The sequence below is a fragment of the Cydia pomonella genome, chromosome 2 (assembly GCF_033807575.1).
Source record: "Cydia pomonella isolate Wapato2018A chromosome 2, ilCydPomo1, whole genome shotgun sequence".
In the NCBI taxonomy this organism is placed as follows: Eukaryota; Metazoa; Arthropoda; class Insecta; order Lepidoptera; family Tortricidae; genus Cydia; species Cydia pomonella.
In genome coordinates this window covers 23,640,804-23,663,577 of record NC_084704.1, presented here as the reverse complement: position 1 = coordinate 23,663,577, position 22,774 = coordinate 23,640,804, and the positions used below count along the sequence as shown (strand labels likewise).

The 22,774-nt window shown below is 36.1% G+C and overlaps 1 protein-coding gene across 2 annotated transcripts in view; it reads left to right on the top strand.

Annotated features, from left to right (window-relative positions):
* The first annotated feature begins 42 nt into the window (after positions 1-42).
* LOC133534671 (ATP-binding cassette subfamily G member 4-like) overlaps positions 43-22,774 on the top strand; it is a 41,459-nt gene continuing 18,727 nt past the window's right edge. The window contains exons 1-2 of one of the 2 annotated variants that reach the window (XM_061873887.1): positions 44-347; positions 9,935-10,052. In XM_061873887.1, coding sequence (XP_061729871.1) covers positions 230-347; positions 9,935-10,052 — 236 coding nt within the window. In that variant the 5' untranslated portion in view covers positions 44-229. Of the gene's footprint in view, positions 348-9,934; positions 10,053-22,774 lie in introns of both variants that reach the window. The other variant, XM_061873888.1, reaches the window with a different exon arrangement.

Sequence of the window (22,774 nt, the reverse complement as noted above, 5' to 3'; positions counted from 1 at the left end):
CTGACGACACAAGTTGGTATTGGTGGTGTAGTGGGGGAACGACCGATATCGCTGGCTTGTGTTGCGCGCGCGCGCCACAGTGTAGCGACCGTCCTTGTATCGCCTGGGCGTCATGCGCGCAGCTGGCGCAGCCTCGTGTCCTTTGTTTGTATCGATCACGATTCTTTGTGTTTGAACTATGGAAACGAATGTGTAGTTCTGTGTCTGTTTAGTGAGCAAATCCTGCATCATGGCTAGTGAGTCCATATCCTTAGAGACTACTTCCACGTCTCTGACGGAAGACTCTTCGCTTAACATTTCATTTGAAAACCTTAATTACACGGTCCGACAAGGCATTTTTAACAGAGGTAAGTCACTGAAGTTACAATAAAGTTGATATTAACAGAATTAATTAATGTAGTTCAGTTCGTAAATAAATATGGATAACTTATACAAAGAGCTGCTTTACTGGTTTATCTACAGTTGAACTCATATCATGATCGTGTGCTGAAGATAAAGGCGAAATTATTAGACTTTAAGTATTGAGAACAATTAATTTTATCATAATTCAATTACACAACAGCTAATTTAGAATGTGTGGAAGTAGGTAGGTACCTATAAAGCCACTAAGTATGATGGTTGAGTAAATTAGGACTATGTAATGTTTATCTTAGATTTTCGACCTATATTTCATCTATTTATACAGGGTGTTTATTGAGTCACCTGCAATAATTTACGGGGTGGTTTTTCGCGATTTCGGGGTTGATCCCATAGTAAAAGTTGCTCAGTTTGACCTATATATTCAGCTCGCAAATTATTTCAGGTGACTAAATAAACAGCCTGTATAGATCATAGCTACAAGGCTACAACCATAGGTACTACAAAGTAAGAAAGAAAGCGTAATGTACTAATGATGCCTGAAAGTATGCATGTATATTTTTTGCACGTCCTGCAGCCAGCTATAAACGATTTCCTAGCCAGATTCCGAGCTGTGAATGTGAGTGTCGTTGGATAGTTAAAGGAATCAGAAAAGTGACATTATTGATATTTATATAATAAGAATGGATTTCTACTTGTTGTATAACTTAATTTTAAGAGCTAGAGGTAAACAAGATTCCTACCTAATAACTACTTACATAGGTACCAATTAAATAACAATGTTTAATAATTGTTGTTAAAGTGAAAAAAAAAACTAAATTTATGACACTAATAAAATATGAGGAGGGTAGGAACAACTGTGACCACGTGTGACAAGGATAGAAGAGCGGTCACAGAAATCATGAAATTCGTATGACGTGATATGTGAATGAGCCCTTTCTGTTAATGAGATCGATCCATGGCGTATCTTATTCACTTAAAATAAAAAGCATGCATATCGTACGAAAAAACTTCTTTACGTTTGTTTTATTAGGGCCCCATAATTGTTCAGTGAACTTGATAGCTTGATGAAAAAATAGCATTTCTGACAGTTCTAAAAGTAACTTTAATTTATTAAAAATATTGCATTTAAATTAAAATATTTAAAGCATATCGCGGAAATGTTGTAATAGTTATTTTTACCACACCAACTAGTAAAGGTCCTCTTGATTGTTCAAATACTAATGAGAAAGTTGCATTTTATCCACATGTGGGGCAAAGTAATCAGATGCAAATTTTGAGTTGTTTCCTTATGTCAGCTGGTGGAATTGACTTTTAAATGATGATTTTGAATGATACATTTTTTTATTACGTTCATTTACATTTGATTTGGTTAGATTTTTTGGTATTTCATAGTTAGTATTTTCTTCGCCTTGATGTGGTGTAAAATAACTATTGTTTTACAGGGGCCAAAGTTGTTGTTTAATCCCTCGTGCCAATCTTCATACCCGAGTAAGCGAAAGAATCTAAAAACTGAACCACGAGCGTAGCGAGTGTTTCGAAAAGTGAAATCTTGAGCGTTACGAGGGTTTCAATGCACAAGGGTTAAACAAACTTGCTTCCGAATAATATTTTGCCACTCTTGTGGATTAAATGCAAGTTTCTCTTCAGTTTTCGAAGAATAATGTGAGCCGTTTACGAGCTGGTGAGTGTGGTGAAAAATACTTTCAAGACAACGTCAGAGAACAAGTGTAAGACTTTAAATACAAAAGGTACTAACAATATCATATATCTGGTCTTAAAAACAACGTGTTTCATTAAATGGTTTTAGTTGTTTCAAATACATAGGTACTGTATACCTACATAGTTAACTTTACTAAGTAGATAGTACCTATCTCGGATTACGTTCGATGTCATGTTTGCCGAGCGTGTCGCTTCTTCTGTCAAAGGACAACAAATACCTAGTCATTTCCATATTAAACATTAATCGAACTAGAAAACCGGTGACCGTATATAGGCAATTCTTCCGTTTCCGGATTTGCCATGTTTTCATTTTAAGCGAACAATTTATCTACAGTAAACATTTATACATTTATACTAGAGACTGTGTAGTCCCTAGTTTAACTGTTCACTTTAGATAAAAATATATATATACGAGTATTCGTATCTACAATTACATTTTCGGACGTATATTTCATGAGATTACCACGGCATATACATTCAAAAACTTTAATTTCCAACCCACCTAAGGTTCAATATCGTACAGCAAACTGATACCTACCATAAGAGCTAGCAAGAGCACGACACGACGTTGCTTTGACATGTCACATGTATTGTTTTATGTTAGCAACTAGAATGAATGAATGAATGAATGAATGAATGATCGTTTATTTGCGTTAAACAAGCGTATATATACAAGGTGTTAAATGTTTAATTACAGCACGATTCTTGTTTGCCATGACTGGCGTACAAATATTACTACTTACTAACTAGCTAAACTAACTATGTACAAAATGTAAAAGCTAGGCAACAGATTACATTCGTTGACATCATGAACTGCAGGATTTTCACATACACGTGCGCCTGCCCGTGACGGTTTTAACGTGACAGGACTTTTTAGAAGTAAAAAAGAAAAGTGAGACTATGACAAAAACAATTATATCGCTTTCCTTGCTACTACTACACTGAAAGTTCCATAAGACCATCTCGTTCGATCATTTCCCCCCACCGCCACATGAGACGTGAGTCATCCAATAGATTCATAACAGAATCTTATTTCCAAAGGATTCATCAAATCTTTCATAAATATATGGGATGATGGGATGGATGGATGGTCGGATAGGAGCCCAAGCGATATTTTCGTACTATTTCCCCTCTTGCCCAAGCACATACCCAACTGGGCATAGCGCAAAAAACCGGCCAAGAGCATGTCGGCCATGCTCAGAGTAGGGTTCCGTAGTTACTCTTCCGTCACAATAAGCTAAACTGGAGCTTAAAGTATGGTAGATTGTTAACCAAGGGATCAACTGTGGGTGTACGTCTTTTTACTATGAAGGGGAAACTTTTTGCGATAGGTAACTCAAAAACAGCTAAACTGATCATATCCGCTATAGTTTTCATTTAATGTCTTTCTTAAGCTCTACTTCCAAGATTGTTTCATATTTTTTGGACCTATGGTTCAAAAGTTAGAGGGGGGGGGGACACATTTTTTTCTTTCGGAGCGATTATCTCCGAATATATTCACTTTATCAAAAAATGTTTGTTGAAGACCCCTATTAATTTTGAAAGACCTTTCCAACGATACCCCACACTGTAGGGTTGAAGCACAAAAAATTCACCCCCAATTTACGTGTAGGGGAGGTACCCTAAAAAAATTAAATTTTTAGATTTTATTGTACGACTTTGTCGGCTTTATTGAATTATATATCCATGCCAAATTTCAGCTTTCTAGCACTAACGACCACGGTGCAAACTTGCAAAGCCTGGGACAGACAGACAGAGAGACGGACATGGCGAAACTATAAGGGTTCCTAGTTGACTACAGAACCCCTAATAAGGGCTCCTAGTCGACTACGGAACCCTAAAAATGGACATGGCATCATAAAAATGCTGAGGTATATTTCATGATTACCTATTGACAATAATTAGACTGTAACTAAATGATTCATTGTTATAAAACTTTCTGTCATTTTTAGGGTTCCGTAGTCAAAGTTTTTTTTGCTTCAACCCTACAGTGTGGGGTATCGTTGGAAAGGTCTTTCAAAACTAACGTACGTCTTCGACAAACATTTTTTGATAAAGTGAATATATTCGGAGATAATCGCTCCGAAAGAAAAAAAAAATGTCCCCCCCCCCCCTCTAACTTTTGAACCATAGGTCCAAAAAATATGAAAAAAATCGTGGAAGTAGAGCTTAAGAAATACATTAAATTAAAACTATAGCGGATATGATCAGTTTAGCTGTTTTCGAGTCATCGCAAAAAGTTTTCCGTTCATAGTAAAAAGACTTACTTTGATTAGGTACTGATTGTGCAAATTTGCCTATTTGTTTAACTCGGGTGAAAGGTACCGTTTCATCCCTTGGTTAATAATTTACTATACTTTAAGCTCCAGTTTAGCTTATTGTGACGGAAGAGTAACTACGAAACCCTACAATGAGCGTGGCCCGACATGCTCTTGGCCGGTTTTTTTATATGTTTTCGTTCTCCTGTAAACCATGCTATGTGGAGTATGGCACAAACGTAATCTCACCCGGCGACAAGTTTTTCTCTTAACCCACATAATTTTACAACGATCTTCCTCGCTTTTACTACTTTAAAATGGTCCATCGTATGTTTGGACTTTGTTGTTGTGTTTTCACCGACTACTGCTTGGGTTGTTTGCTTGCTTGAAGCTCTGATGATAGCGCCGCCTACGCCTGCGACAAACCATGAGATCTTGACTGTCTTAGTGTCTTATAACCTTCTCTCAGAATTTATTTAATAAAGTTACTCGGTTACTGTAAAGGTAAATATATGAATCAAAACTATTTCTTCCCGGTATTGGGTAGGTACCTACCTATTTAGTGAATGACCTATCGTAACACTACCTAATAAATACTTGAGTACTCATACCTGTACTATTGCCCTTGTTGACATTGTTGTATTGCATGCTAGCATTGTTGGTATCAATGCCGACACTAATGACATATAATACAAACAATGCAAGCATACTCGACACCTAAATAATGTCCGTAGGTTATAGACTGATAGCTGATCCTATGTAAATAATATAACTACGAGTATACATAATTAAACTTGTTTACTTTGTATCACAATATTAGATTGTTAACCAAGTGATGAAAGACCCATTTCTGACGAGATATTTGGCTAATAGTTTGAGTCAAAATTTCACCCGAGTTAAACACTCTCCATCATCATTCATTCTTTATTTACAATAATTTTAAAATATATATCTAAGTATTTTCTTTCAACTTTATAGTGTTTCTTGAAGTCACTAAATTAACAATTTAGGTAATAGGATAATTAGGATGGGATCAGCAGTTAAATATCAGAATATAAATTATACAACAAATTAATTTAAAACTGACTTTTCATTGGCTATATAAATAGTTTTTGGCATAAATGTCATTATTGGTACAAGCTTGTATCGCTGACTGTACTTTTCTTTCCACAGACCACTAATACTTTCTACTCTACATACTTACCGTACAAAGATATATAATATGCATATATATTTATACATATAAGTACATTGACTAGCGCTGCACTGCTCGTTTATTAGTGTAGGTTTTAAGGTTCCGACGGAAGATCAGCGCTGTGGTCTCCGCAGCATCTATGCTGAGTCAGCGCCTATTTCACAACACATGACCCTCTACGAATATCTCTACTAATCTAAAAATAAGACACGTGTTTCATTGTTATTGCTATTAGTGTCCAATTGTATATTACTTTTTCTTTGTCTTTTGTCAATTTTCTTTTTGTTACTTGTTATTTGTTGTTTGTGTCACAAAGCATGTAAGTTGTGGTTGAATAAAGATTTTATCTATCTATCTAATCATCGAGACAATTCTAAAACCCCAAACACAATTAGGTTGCGTTGTTTTATTTCAGAGTTCTTATGACCACCTTCTGTCTCTATCACCAGATCAGCTCCATGGTACCTATCATAATATTTCATTGTCACCAAACTTACATATCTATGCAAATTTTCAGCATCATCGGAACCCGGAAAGTGGGCCAAATTTAACTTGTAATATTTGACCCGTACAAACATAGTTACAAAGATACAATGGCAAGTTAAATAAATGCTTGTAAAAATCGTATCACTTTCAACCCGCTTCATAGATAAGCAATGAACCACTTCCAGGGCATGAGGAATGAAAATAACATTTTAACTAATATAGCTACACCTGAATCCTGAATATTAGAAATAGAACTATTTTTATTCGTAAACACACAAACAAGATAATTATCATATTAAGATAAATTTAGGAAGAAATGAGGTTCCAATAAATGAAAACTATTGATATCTAGAAATGAAACAAAGCTGTAATTATGTACATAATTTTTTTATATACATACCAAAACCATTTAAAGAACAAAATAACTGGACCACCAACTTCTAATAGTACTTGCTGCTCTGATTACCTAAATAAATCATTTACCGCATAGACAACCATATATGGCAATTGCAATATTCACCTCTATTGACAGTTATTAAAGCTCAAATTTAAACAAAATATTTTTATGACATACGTTAAGGGGTTAAGATAGAACCTGACCTATATGAGTTACTGTATTACCAATGAACTACATATGCCTTGCACAGTAGCGAAATAAAAGCTTTTTAATTTTGAAATAAGCAAATGGGCAGTCTGTCGAAAATAATCCATCCCGTAAATTATGTATTTTTTTATATCTCATGCTCTGAAAGTGGGTAATTTTTCATCTATAAAGTGCGCAGAAAATGATATGTTTCTGATCCAGCGCAGAAAAGTGGTGTACTCCTCTGTGTCCCCGTGCCATGAGCAACTACAAATGGAAAAATGACATATTTCCCAGCTAGGAACAATTGGAAATTGTCCTGATTTTACTTATTTTATAAAAAAACATAGTAAATTGTTCAAACAAATTATTTTTGATTTCTTTTGATGAATTGTATTAACATTGATTTCATAAGGCAGTAAACAAAAAGCAATACACAAATTTTTTATTTTTTTTTAAACCTTAAACATGCGTAAGTGAGGAAAGGCAGCATTGTATTGGGAGCGTGCACGACTGTCACGCAACCTAGTGTCCGCAAGTCTAGGGGAAAACGTCAATTCACTACATCTTATAAAACTACTCCAAAACTAAAAACTACTGAACGGATTTTCATACGACTTTTATCTATCAATAGAGTGATTCTTGAGGAAGGCTTAAGTATATAACTTGTTAAGGTTTTGTGTAAATTGTTTGAAATATAACGATGTTGTCGGAAAAAATCATGCTGGCTAGGAGCTTTAATCGAAAACGCTGCCTAATCCGTTTGAGCTATAACAACACAATGTATGGTGGGGTTGTTTCTCATTCAGAGGTCTACAAAAAAGTCCGCGATGTTAAATGTCTATCTTTTAAGGATAACTTACTATATCCATTCTTAACTTCAAGAAAAAGATCACGTAATATGTGGCATTTGCAATGCTATTTACATGGATACATTATTAACAATTATCAAAATAAATACGCTAGTTATATTAAGCATTTTATACAGATTACAATGGTCCCTTACACCATTCAATTTAAATGAATACTTCAGGAGTAATCGTAAATCAAAGTTTCATTTCGAGCCATATAATTGTACGAAATGTTAAAGACGCTATCCGCAGTTAATTAAAATTTTTACCACCTTATGCGATGGGATCGCTTTACTTACCCCCACCATGCACTTCGCACGGTCCCAATACAGCCACTCTTAAGAGGGAAGTATACCACGTGACCGTCCATACAAAAAGGGAAAACATTTTTACACTTCTAAATATTTTCCATTCTCCATGATTTTTTTGTGCGTTATTGGCACAATGAATAACTAGGTTTTCTACTAGGTTTAATTTTTTTTTTCATTTGCAATAATTTTTTAAGTGAAACTTATAAACCTAGGATATATCATCAGGGGACAAGAAAAACTCACTAATTACCACCACAAGTTCATAGCCATAATGAACCACATTACTACTAATTTGTTGATTTTTATTTAAGTATGTTTTAGTAAAAAGTGAGTTTTGCTTGTCACCTGACGATATTATGCTGAAGTGATCGATACCAAAATCAAAGTGATTTGTTAAGATTTAGTTAGTGTAAATCGTTTTTTCCCGAAATTTATTTTTCATAGAAAAAGTACCGTTACTTCGTTAGGATCGCTATTCTTCCTTCTTAAACGTTTCTACGACAGTCGTCACTAACTAAATCTTAACAAAGTGATTTGTTAAGATTTAGTCTGTGGAAACCGTTTTCTCCCGAAATGTAATTTCATGGAAAAAGTACCGTTATTTCGTTAGGATCGCAAAACTCTTTTTCCCTCTATGTTTCTACAACATCAAATGGGGTTTTTAACTATTCATGTTTTCTTCTTCTTTGCTCATTCCCACTTTAGGTGGGGTCGGCTCTCCTAATTTTATACACTATTTATTTATGTAAATAAAATAAAATATATAAAAGATAATAAAAAATACTTATTTTGCTCATTAAATTATTATTTAATATTTAAATTCTATAAAATAGTTTCATTAAGTTGGCTGTATGAGTAATGCACTTGGCTATTGGCAGTTTTAGGAGGAAAAACTAAAAAATAAAAAGAGGCAATCAGACTGATTTTTATACTCTTCAGTTAAAACATGTGTGCTAAAACTGTGTGTTTTCATTAATATTGCAATCTAAATGTATATCTTATTTAGGGTTATTATCTTTAGACATGTAAAGTCACCGATTGCAAGTAAGTCCTAAGACCGCAATTCGATTCCCATAGAAATGATCATTTTCAACACACTTGCTCAAAACGACGTTTTTATTCCACCGATTTTTGGCTCATTATCCTAGATATTAAACATTTGTGCTTTTTCAGTATATTAAAACACTCGTGCTTTTTCATTATATTATCCGACTGAGTTAAGAAGGTAACTGATTGCTAATAATATGCATGGAAACGGAGCCTTCTTTATTTGGTCGAGTAATACATATTTCTTAACCAACATTAGGTTTCAAATGTTAGTTCAAAGAGGTTTTATCACACCAAACATAATTTATACATTAAATTATCTCGTTAATTATATTACTAAATAAACAAAACATTTTATCGATTTCATCTCCATCCGTCGAATAGAAATACGAAAATATTAGCTTTTTTACTTTTTTTCATATTGGCTGTTTGTCGATTTCGTTCGCGCATTTGCCTTGCGACCGCATTGGAATCGTGCGTAATAAAAAATAATAACGCGCCAGCCATTTTCCGTATTTATCATAAAATTGGAATAGTTTTGCATGTATTTAGTTAATATATTGACGAAAATGACATTTTCAAGCATTGAAATTGTCATTTTCAAGCATTGAAAATGAAGAACACATAAAATTGACGCTACCAGTAACACTAAAAGAGGCAAGAGCCGAGAACGATAGACTTTTACCATCAAAATCGGGTAAAAAATAATTAGCGGCATATGAAGCTTTTATTCAACGGAAAATCTGCAAAACGTCCAGTCTTTCTTGGAAAACGTGTTGGTAGCTTACTTCAATGAACTGGCGAATAAGTGCCTACAAGCCCAGCACGCTTTGGTGCAATTATTCGATGTTGAAACTGTAAGCCACCATTTTATAAATTGTACTTTTACTGTTCTGACAAAAAAATCTAATTGATAAGTTTTGTTTTTTCCTCGCAAGTGTGATGAAAAATGTCGTATGAAACGCGTGTGCATTGGTCATTACCCACATCGGCTTTCTTATTGCGGTCGCTTACAACTCACGTGCACAATATCGCCTCGTGTGTAATGACCAGCTTGTATCATAACGTACCTAGTTTTATATCTTTTCGTTGTCATCGTTCAAAAAAATATTTATGTGTTTTAGGACGCAAGGTCATCCTGAATAATCTGAGCGGGACCTTCAACTCCGGCGAGCTGACCGTCATCGTGGGCCAGTCAGGTGCCGGCAAGAGTACACTGATGGACATCCTAGCTGGATACAGGTACGTAGGCATGAGCCCTAATGTGGCTGGCTAGGCCAATATAATAATAAGGCCAATTAAATACTCTATTACACGCATGACAATAATGTTGGCCAGCTGCGTTGAACGTGTACACGTAGGAGGGCTTAGGTACCTTTCATAATGAATATTTCGACGCCGGAATACACGGTGTTTTTTTTCAGGGTGCATTTTTGAGCTTAAATTAAGTGACTTTCTCAAAGAAACCAGAAGGTATTGTAATTAACTCCATTTCGGAGATAATCAATGATATATTTTTATCTGATAAGACCCCTACGAGCGTGTTGATTAGTGTTTGGTATATACCTACTTACGAGTTCATACATTTGCTACTAAACGCAAGTACGATATTCAAAATATCACCGATATGTCATAGTTTTCAATTTTTTGGTACGCATTTAATTACTTTTTAGGAAAAAAAAAAATTAACTAAGTATGCTATTCAGTTTCTTTAAATGTGCCATAGCCCCCAAGTTAACGGAATTTAAAAAACACTGTGTATTATTAGTTCAACCTATAGGAACACACAAAACAGCTGAATTTCGGTACAGTTTGCCTAGTCTAATTAATGAAAGCCCTTGGTAATAAACAAATAATGTAAACTATTACTGGAGCGGTTTGCTATATTGAAGTGCTGATTAGAAATCTTGAATCAAATGAGACCATTACCATATTCTAGATATAAACAACTCATCTCAAAAATAATAATGTATAAAAAACGCAATTGTACAAAGATTAATAAAACCACTCAGCAGCTATAAAATAAGTGTTTTGGACAATGAGAGTAATCAGGTTGTTTATGCTGAGTAATCTATATGGAACTCGGCGACTGACTTGATATAGGTATATAAAGTGTATTTTTAAATATAAATCTTACTTAACATATATTGCGCATGTCTTGTCTGTGAACCGTATAAAGCGATCAGATGGTTGCACAGATTTCTATCTATTTTTTTATTTATTAAAATTATGTTATTAAAATTATTTTTGGTAAAAATCGATTTAATAATTTGATGAGCATCAGATCTTTTCTAGTTGATGAAGGGTATGTGGGGGACATCTTCTAATGAAATATTGATCTATTATAAGCATCACCTACGATCGCGAGAATAACGTGTTTCAGCTCCCTGATATGTGACGTTCCATGCCTAAGGATCCTTATTTACCTACATGGAACATTAGGACCCTTTACACATGGAACACTACATAAGGTCTCAGTAAATATGTTACAGATAGCTAATGATCTCGGTCTGATTATGACGAATAAATTAGGTACTAATAGTTCAATTTTAAACGTTCTGAAATAAATAAATAATCCGACGCATTAAAATAATCTAAAAAGTAGAAAAGTGCCCCAAGATAAATACGCAATTAATTAGATAAAAACGCTTCAATTTAAATGCAGATTTATGGTTTCTCGACCTTTTTTATTTCCGGAGGCACGGGAACTCTCAAGAAATTTTGAAAGTTTCTTATAACACCATGTTATTTTAATTTTTTTGCTTTATTGCAGTGAGATCAATAATCAAACAAATGGTGAATTTTTAGTTACCATAAAATGCACTTTATACTCATAACTACAGGTGCAGGCGTGCGCGCCGGCGATGTGATCTGCTATAGTGTATCTCTTTAGGCATTTAACAAAGTGTAAACAAAGTACAATATTGTATTTTACTAGGCAAGAATGATCATTGAATATTCAAGTTAATTAATTTAACTCGATGTAAGAAACTTACAGAAGTTTTCTACGTAATATTAATACCTACTTACTCAACGTAACAATAAAGCTGCTAAAATTGTGCTATTTTGCTAACAGGAATAGGTATATCGTTTTTTAGAATTAGAAAGAAGATAAGCGATCTTCAAAACACTTTTGAAAAACTAGTAAAAATTGTAACAATTATTAGTCATATACAATTATTTTCATTTTTGTTCCTGTCTCGACGAACGACAAATTTCTCGAGATTTCCCGCCTCGAGAATCCTTTAGCTATCTAATATAGCTAAAGAAACCCTAATATAGCTATCTAAGAACGGAAATATAACAAACAAGCCTATCTATCTCAACTTCACTCCATCGTATATAAACTTTACTTGTATTTCGCCCACTTGTTAATTTACTAAACTAGCAACATCCTTTTCTACAAAACTACTCTCGTGACACATATCGGTGCTATCCAAGAATGGAAATTAGACTTCAAACCCAACAAAATAATTCTTGTTTTTGTTTTTGTTAAACATAAGAAAATTAATACAGCCTACGTACACACGTAACTACATTATGCCGCCAAAGTCTAATGACAAGCCAAAACATATCATATGAACTCAAACTCAAGGTTGTTACTAGTAAAGAACTACTGAAGAGCTCCACCACGACTGCTTTAGCAGTGTCAAACTGACTTATTCGCTAACGTCTGCGTAACTTCTTTCTATACATCTCGCTCGCCATCATATGCGACCATGAGCGAGATGCATAGAAAGTAAGTTACACACTTACTGTAAGTTACTGTACTAGATGATGTTGGAGGCCTAGGGTCTTAAGCAGTGCGTCTGCACCGCGTGACACTTGAGTTGGGAGAGCGAGGGGCCGGCTGAAGGTCGATGAAATTATAACTCACATTGATGATCTTGAAGCACACCTTTTATTACTCAGAATAAAGAGTACAGCTTACATTTTGTCACATAATTAAAATATAAAATATAAAGACATGTTATCGCTGTGGCTGACAGCTAAAGAAGAGAGGGAAACAGAGACAACATTCATAGAGAAAAATACAGCATTATGTTGCTATAGTCAAACGTACTTAGGGGCTCTACACATGATGCAACTATAGCTAAAGAGGACAATACATTCTAACACTTCCCCTTATTGTGCTCAATGCAAATAACCAAATGCAGAATATAAAGCAATCACAAAAAAAAAACTGTACATTAAGTGACTCTACCAAATTTCTATATGACTCTACATTTGATAAGGCATTCCTCTATGTGGCTCTACTTTAAAATAATTACAAATTATAAAAGTACACATGACAAATGCTTACATTAAATTCATTGCAGTGACAAAACGCTCGTGCTTGACCTTAGATAGTGGTTTAGTTAGAACATCTGCGAGCATTTTGTCAGTAGGCATGTACTTAACATCAATCAATTTCTTATTGATAAGATCCTTGACATAATGAAACCTTAAGTCTATATGCTTAGTACGCTTACGACAATATTCATTAACATGCAATAATCTTTGTGCGGACTGGTTATCATTATACACAACATATTGAATTTCCTGACTCTCTCTAGGTAAAATTTCAGAAAGTAGATTTTGAATAAATGTGACATCCTTACATACATCACTTATAGCTAAGTATTCCGATTCACATGATGATAACGCAACGCACTTTTGCTTACGAGCCTCCCAATTGACCGTATCATTTCCAAGTTTAATGACAAAACCAGTATAACTTTTTCTATCGGTCACATCATTGGCCCAGTCCGCGTCAGTAAAGGCATTTAAAAACCAATTCTTACTTTTATGATAACATAAAGAGTACTGAATTGTTCCTGCCAAATAACGCAGAATCCGTTTTGCTGCCAACCAATGAGTCCTATCAAAGCAGTTATTGAACTGGCTCAGCTGACTGCATGCATACGATATATCTGGTCGCGTACAGACGGACAGATACATCAGGCACCCAAGCAGCTGACGATAGTTGTAAATGTCATCCTGTAAACTATCAATATTTTTAGACTTCAGTAGCTTACAGTTGACTTCCATTGGTGTAGATACGGCCTTACAATTTTGCATATTAAAGCGAACAAGCAATTTACGTATATATTCACTTTGGTCAAGTTTCAAAATGCCTTTAACTCTATCCCTAGTGACATTAATACCTAAACAGCTCTTTAGTTCTCCTAAGTTCTTTACATTAAATTCTTTTTCAAGAATTGAAACCAACAAACTTTTAATAGAGCTATTTGGACTGTAAAATACATAAAAATCGTCTACATATAAAGCAATTATTACAATATCATTACCAGAACATCTCATATAGACACACGGTTCACATTTCGATTGAACAAAATTGTGTTTACATAACAAATTGTGTATTTTACAATTCCACATCCTGCTCGCCTGTTTAAGGCCATAAATACTTTTCTTTAGCAAGCAAACTTTATTAGGATCTTTATCAGAAAAACCTATTGGTTGCTCCATAAATATAGTTTCATTTAAATCGCCATTTAAAAAGGCTGTGGCGACATCTAAATGGTCTATATTTAAATTAAATTGATTAGCAATTGAGAACAGAATTCGCATAGTAGAATGACGTACGACTGGTGAAAAGGTCTCCTGATAATCAACACCTTTACATTGAGTAAAACCTCTGGCAACTAAACGAGCTTTGAAACGGTCAAATTTACCAGATGCATCATATTTTACTTTGTATACCCATTTGCATTTAACAATATTTTTATCTACGGGTCTATCAACTAGTTCCCACACATTGTTGGCAACTAGAGCGTCGTACTCACGCGTCATGGCCTCCAGCCACTCCTTACTATGAGCTGAATTCATCGCCTCGTTGTATGTAAGTGGTTCAGAAATAAAAGGATTTTCAAAGACCATAAAGCTGATATCAGTCATATCATAGTCAGAAAATCTCGGAGGTTGTACATTACGTGTAGAGCGGATTGGACGACCTGTGTGCGAAGCGACAGTCACAGGACCAGCCGCGGCACCATCCCTAGCTGTGGTCTCGCACGGCGAAGTTAGAGGCTCGGAGCTTGGCTCGCTTGCAGGCAACCCAGCAGAGTCGAGCTCGTCCTCGCTTGCAGACAAACCAGCGGGTTCGGACTCGTCCTCGCTCCCAGTACAGTACTCTCCATCTGAAATTAAAACATTATTTCTGTTACATTCATTATCACTTACACATAATCCATCATTATTAAAATTGAATTCATTATTATTAAAATTGGATTCATTAATATTTTTATCACAGTTCTGTTGTATTGTATCACAGTCAAAGTTAAAAATATTCATTTGCTCTTCACTGTCAGCTTCCGATGGTTGAGGATAGGAACCTTTGAACTTGTTCTCAATAAATGCTACATTGCGAGAGATAATCACCTTAGTAGGACATAAGGGATCAGCTAGTCGATAACCCTTAGAAGTCTCACTGTAACCTACAAATAAATATTCCTTCCCCTTAGCGTCTAGCTTATCCCTTTTATTTTCAGGAACAAGCGAATAAGCAATACAGCCAAACACCCTGAGATGGCTGAGGTCAACCTTAGACCCAGACCAGACTTCTTCAGGAATGTGTCCCGACAAAGCAGTTGTGGGAGACCTATTTTTTAAATATATGGCTGCCATGATGGCCTCTCCCCAAAAACGCTTTTCCAAGGACGCATGCTGCAACATGCAACGCGCTTTCTCAAATAATGTACGAAAATTTCTCTCTGCCGTACCATTCTGGGAAGACGAATAAGGAACTGTGGTTTGGTGAATTATGCCATGTTTTTGTAAATACTCAGTAAAATTTAAATTACAGTATTCTTTACCATTATCAGAACGTAAGCATTTAATAGGCAAATTTAGTTGCTTTTCTACTAAGGCTTTGAATTGAACAAAATAGGACATTACCTGTGATTTGTTTTTCATGAGGTATCCAAAAGTCTTCCTTGTGAAGTCATCGGTGAAGGTGACTAGGTAACGCGCCCCACCCCAGCTTGCCTCTGGTAATGGCCCACAAACATCGCTGTGTATGAGCTGCAGCGGTTGGGTAGTCCTGCTTGAGCTAGCTTTTGGGAAAGGCTTGGTGGCCATCTTCCCCTTAAGACAAGCTTCACACTTGTCGTAAGCTTCACCCTGAAAAACGACACCACACACATGCTTTCTTAACTTAGTCATACCTGCAATGTTCAAATGGCCCAGGCGACAATGAATCAAATTTGCCGTCGCAGAGGTAGCGACTGCTGCGCTCGGTGCCTCCTGCCTCTCTTGCAGGAGCAAAGAGTGCATCCTATTGGGCAAGTTACCTTCACATACAAAACCCTCTAATTTATAAATGCCATTAGTACAGATTGCTTTAGCTAAATAATTGCCAGAACTTTTACTATCCCTATCATATATGAAACAACCATCTGCATTAAATTCAATAACAAAACCATTTTGACATAATTTAGAAACACTCAAGAGATTTACAGACAGACTGGGGACAAACATAACATTTTTAATGTTTCTAACCTGATTATTCATAATGAGGTGCAGCTCGCCTGCACTCGTACTAGTCATCTGTTGTTTGTTTGCAGTTGAAATAGTTTGCGCACTAATGTCCTTAATATTGCACAGTAAGTCCTTGTCTTTCACTAAATGATTTGACGAGCCCGAGTCCAAGTACAATTCAGCAGCAGCAGCATGGGCTAGGTAGGCAGTGGTAGGTTGATCCTTCTTCTTCACCATCTTTTCACGTCGCAGCTTAAAACATTTAGCCTTCACATGTCCTGGTTTCCCACAATATCTGCATGTGATCTGTCTCTTGCTTACAAACGCTGAAGTAGTAGAAGACGAGGCTGCATTGATGGAGTCATCCTTCCTCTGCGCTTCTTGCAACAACCTAGTCCTCACTAGCTCGCTAGAAAGCTTAGACGATAAACATAGGGTCTCTAGGTTACTTACTAAAGGGTCATATTCCTGTGGCAAACCACTTAACAGTATTTCTGCAATTTCTTCGTCTTCAACAGTCTTGCCTATGTCTGACAACTGGTGTACAAGAGACATGACTTTCTCAATATAGGTAGACATTGAACTATAATCAGAAAACTCAATACGATGCAGTTGTCTCAGTAGAAGTACGCGCCTATAAAGGCCACGATCCTCGAAGACATCAGAAAGCTTCTTCCAAGCTTCTCGTGCTGACTTAGCCTCACGAACATACTGGTAAAGCCCCGGTTTCAAGCTTAAACACAGGCGAGCCAGCGCGCGTTGATCGCGCGCGACATCCGAACCTGTGAGCGGCGAATTATCTGTTCTCACGATGAGGTCCCATAGTCCTTCCAATGTGAGCATCATTTTCAGAGTAAATTTCCAACTAAAATAGTTCCCGGCGCCCTCCAGCTTCTCCATCACGCCTGCGCCACCCAACATTACCGTCGACGTATTTGTCGAAGCACTCGCAGCCGGTGTAACCTCAATAATATTATCATCACCATGCGGTGGCATGTTGTTAGGTTGCTCTGCGCGTAAAACCAGGTCACGCCGATAATACAAACGATAGATGTAAATGGATTTAGATATACCTCGTGGTCTGGGCACATAAACTGTTGGAGGCCTAGGGTCTTAAGCAGTGCGTCTGCACCGCGTGACACTTGAGTTGGGAGAGCGAGGGGCCGGCTGAAGGTCGATGAAATTATAACTCACATTGATGATCTTGAAGCACACCTTTTATTACTCAGAATAAAGAGTACAGCTTACATTTTGTCACATAATTAAAATATAAAATATAAAGACATGTTATCGCTGTGGCTGACAGCTAAAGAAGAGAGGGAAACAGAGACAACATTCATAGAGAAAAATACAGCATTATGTTGCTATAGTCAAACGTACTTAGGGGCTCTACACATGATGCAACTATAGCTAAAGAGGACAATACATTCTAACAGATGAATCGTCAAATTATCTTGGTGATGTGCAATGCAATGTTTCATATCGATACAACCATTAGAAGTGGTTATATGTATACATAGCTATATAGGTAAATATCCTCTAAGCTATCCTCCGAAGGCTCAAGGCCCTACCTTTATATAGTACTCATCCAGATTGATGATATTTAATTTCAAATATAAATCGGAATAAAGTTGCGTTTGTCTTATTTTGTTCAATTTTCAAACAAAATAAAATAATTCATTTTCCTACACTGGGTACCTAACCGAGTCAAATTTCATTAGAAAAATTTTAGATTTTTCATTTGTATGGCTGGGCCTTAGGACGCTATAGTTCATGTCATCCCCGATGACGTGCAGATTTAACCTTTAAGTACATGACAATACGAGTCAAGGCACGCGTCCTCGTGAATGACACGCTGTATATAGGTGTGCAGCACGTAGGTTACACAACTGTATCTGTACGAGACATGTTTGTAATACAGTATACCTACATCATAAAAGTCGGACAGGTGCAAGCAACGTTACGTTCCCACCTAAATCCTTGATATTTTTGTAGGTATAGTTTGGTCAAGGCAATAAGGCATATAAAATAGGACATGTGTATTAAAGTAATTTATTTGGAGGAAAATATCAATTGATCTAATCAAATATTTGTATGAGTCATGGGATTAATTCGATGAAATTACATATGAACACCTAGGTACAGGGATTGTAGAGACTCTATAATTCACATCACTTGAATGATACCCCATGTACCTACTTATCTGAGATTAGGTGGCTTTAAAATAATAGGCAATATCTTCTATTTATCTTCATTTTGTCTCTACCTATATATCGAATTTAATTAATTTTGCAGTTGCTCTGTCATTTAACTCAACTATCGATGCTTTATCCATAATATGCCTGTTAATCGTCCTAAGTTGTGTTGGTAAAACTATAATTATTTAAAAATATGATACTTAGACAAAATAATAACTTAATTTTCGTATTGATTTCTTATTACTTATAGATATTATTTTTAATGTAAAATGGATAGTTGGAAATTCGCTCTTCGTTGGGTTTTTCTTCGAGTGTGTCTTTCCTATCCTTTTTAATCAGAAATCAGAAATCATAGCATTTATTCGTGATAAACTATGACATACAAAAGTATAACAACATAACAAAAGAAAGGAACATAGAATAAATAAATAGTTTACCACGAAATGGTCCCGCCTCAGCATTAATGCTAACTCAAAAGTCAGCGCTGATCTTCCGGCAAGACCATTTGTGGGTCACGAACGCATAAACATAAAACTGAACGCGGCTTTGCGGCGGCGAAAGGGCGGCGATCAACGCCAGGGTTGATCGCCGCCTTTTAGGGTTCTTTGTAAAACGGGAACCTATTACTAAGACTCCGCTGTCCGTCCGCCTCTCTGTCTATCTTTTTTTGATTTGATTAAAATTATTAATTTCACGTTGTTCCTTTCTTTTAAGACACTATGTAACTTAAGAAGATTTATTTTTTGTCCATTCTTTCGATCTGAATCATAAAAAGCGGCCAAGTGCGAGTCGGACTCGCCCATGAAGGGTTCCGTACCATTTATGACGTATTAAAAAAAACTACTTACTAGATCTCGTTCAAACCAATTTTCGGTGGAAGTTTGCATGGTAATGTATATCATATATTTTTTTTAGATTTTTCATTGTGTTGTTTTAGAAGTTACAGGGGGGGGGGGACACATTTTTTCACTTAAACAACTTACTAGATCTCGTTCAAACCAATTTTCGGTGGAAGTTTGCATGGCAATGTATATCATATATTTTTTTTAGATTTTTCATTCTGTTATTTTAGAAGTTACGGAGGGGGGGGGGGGGCACATTTTACCACTTTGGAAGTGTCTCTCGCACAAACTATTCAGTTTAGAAAAAAATGATATTAGAAACCTCAATATTATTTTTAAAGACCTATCCATAGATATATTCCACACGTATGGGTTTGATGAAAAAAGATTTTTTGAGTTTCAGTTCTAAGTATGGAGAACCCGCAAAATTTATTGTTTTTTTTTTCTATTTTTGTGTAAAAATCTTAATGCGGTTCATAGAATACATCTACTTACCAAGTTTGAACAGTATAGCTCTTATAGTTTCGGAAAAAAGTGGCTGTGACATAATCGGACAGACAGACGGACATGACGAATCTATAAGGGTTCCGTTTTTTGCCATTTGGCTACGGAACCCTAAAAATAGGGTGTTTTTTATATTTAAGACGGTTCGATTCCCAGACGAAGCAAGTAATTCTTAGAAAATCTTTAAATGCAGAATTACTGACTTTTAAAAATAACAAAGTCTTCTTTCAGCAAAATATCCTATCTACGATATTTAAGGTACTTTCCCTTGATGTCTCATAATCTTGGGATACATGAAACGTTATTAAATTCCTGCCTAGTGAAAATATTAATAATTCTAATTGGCCAATTGGTGAACAAAATAGACGATCTTGAACATATTGATTGATTGATTTCGTTATTACAAGGCTGACTACTGGTGCCTTTACCCTATTTCACAGACATAATCTCGTAACCGGGATTATTCACCAACAATTTGCTTTTCTATATGGCCTCGTGAGTCATCCTTAAGTTCCTAGACTTAGCCCACGAGATAACGGCCATGTGGGATGCTGATTCGACAATCATTGTCCCGATAGTCGTTTCAGCGAACGGTCTCATAGCGAAGAGTCTCACCAACGCCTTGAGAGACTCTCGCTTGATGGTTGGATCAAGGGTCAGATGCAGAAGGCGGTGATCCTGGACACGGCGCGGATAGTGCGGCGGTTCCTCACTCTGCGGCCCTTACCACCGGTAGTTTGGGCCCTGCCCCGCTGCTAGCGTAGGTTAGGTTTTTAATAATATATTTATATGTATTTTGTATTGTTTCGTAAGTGTTTTTACCAACGAAAAATAATTTTGGCGACACAACAGTTTTTTTGTCGCAACGTCGCCTGCTGTGATGTAGGATTCGGCAGATTCCCACGAAAACGCCGAAATATCATACCCTACGGCCAGAAATCCGTGCTCGAATGGTTTGCTGCATGCAGCGGCCGCACACGCGCACCACGCACCACGAACGCGAAGTGCATATATAATGGCGCGATCGCACCACCTGGACCGCCCTCAGCTCCTAACGGATCTTCTTGCAAACATCATCTACCGTGTCGGAAACAATATGCAGGCGCGATATGTAAAGCGCCTTAATCGGCATGGCAGCCCTCAGACCAGAAGCAATACATAAAATGAATACTGGCACACCTACATACATAGTGATATGGGGTTTTTTACTACAGTCAATTGCGAATAACAATATGGCGAAGCGGAGTTGATTATGGAGATTGTAGATGGCTTATTAGACTGTTTTGTGAAGTCGGTTCTTTTCTTTTGTTAATTAAAAATGAAGATGTTATATTTTAAACCCCACCACAGGACAGATAGGGGACATCGGTTAAAAATTAGACTTAGTAATTTGTGAACTAAGTAAGAAATAAATACGATAAGGTACTCTATTTATATCAAACATTACATAATTTACTACGTTATTAAATCATTCATACAATGACGTAGAAGGTCGCCTTTTCAATAAATAACTTATCATTTTCCGATCATAAATATAATGCTTAATTCGTCATTAACTGACGTTTGTCATATAATATGGTAAATATTTACACAAACACGTGTTTGACATTAAGCATTGTTAGCTAATTTATATAAAAATAATTATAGACGTCGAGCAGGGAGAAATAAAATATGCCAAATAGCCTCCTTTCAGATATGGCAAAACAAAGAAGTTAGTGTTGGCCGAACGTTAATTTTCAACGTGATCAATTCTAATTAACGTTCGGCCAACACTGAAAAAAGTCGCAAGACGGACGACGGACCGAGAATGCCTCGAGGAACTTTTAGTCTATGAAGGAGCACATGAACGAAAACCTTCCCTTATCGCTAAAAGTTAAACTCATGGACATATGCATTCTCCCTATCCTTACCTAACGGAGCACAGACTTGACAAAACTCGGAGGACTTTGACAAACTTTGGGACTAAGCAGGACACTACCGGATGACCTGTGGGTCAAAACAGCCACCCGTTGAATCCCACAAATTGTAAGGCGTCACGGTAGACCTCATCGGAGATGGCGGGACGAGTTTGACGCCTTTGACAGAGACGGGTGGGAGACTCCCGAGGATAAGGATGCGTGGAAGAATATGAGCGAGGCATTTTCCTACCAGTGAGACAATACATTATGAGCTCAATAATAATATCTATTTTATACTCTACTATAGAAAACGAATAATTTTCGAATATGTGTAACATTTGTAAACATATAAGTATCATTATTTTATTTAGCACGCTTTCCAGCACGAATTTATATAGGTACTATGACTGATTTTAACAAAGTTACCGATATAAGGTATAAGGCAGGTATATAGGATTCGTGCCATTTATGTGGATCACAGCTTTAAAATTTTAACACATTTTACTATTATGTTTTCGTTAATTAATTTATCATACTTTCGATTGATTTATTGTAGTTAATTGACCAAGTTTAAAGCTGTTTGTATTTTATGTATTTATATTTCACCTTTTTTTACGTTTTTTGTTATGCAATGTGCGAAATATATGTGTGATCTTTAACCAATACAATTATATATATACAATGTGTTTGTCCACGTATAGTGGAGCCGCTAACCACGTATAGTACGGTGAATTTTATCGACAAATCACCCCCCATACCTATGTTATTTCTCAACAATTTTAAAAATGCACGCTTTCAAAGTTTTATGCTGCCAATCACTACTTCACTTGGTTAATGTACCATTATCTGTCCATTTACCTATCGCATATTTATAAAATAAATTGAAGACAATTTTTATCTTTGTCATGAATCCTCGAGCAATTGTGGAAAATTCTCTGTAACATTTATGCTTGAAATTTATGCCCAAATTCATAAGCTATCGAATGATTTATATATATGAGGTTGAGGTTTGTCGGAGAGCATCAATTCAAATAGCGAGCTTT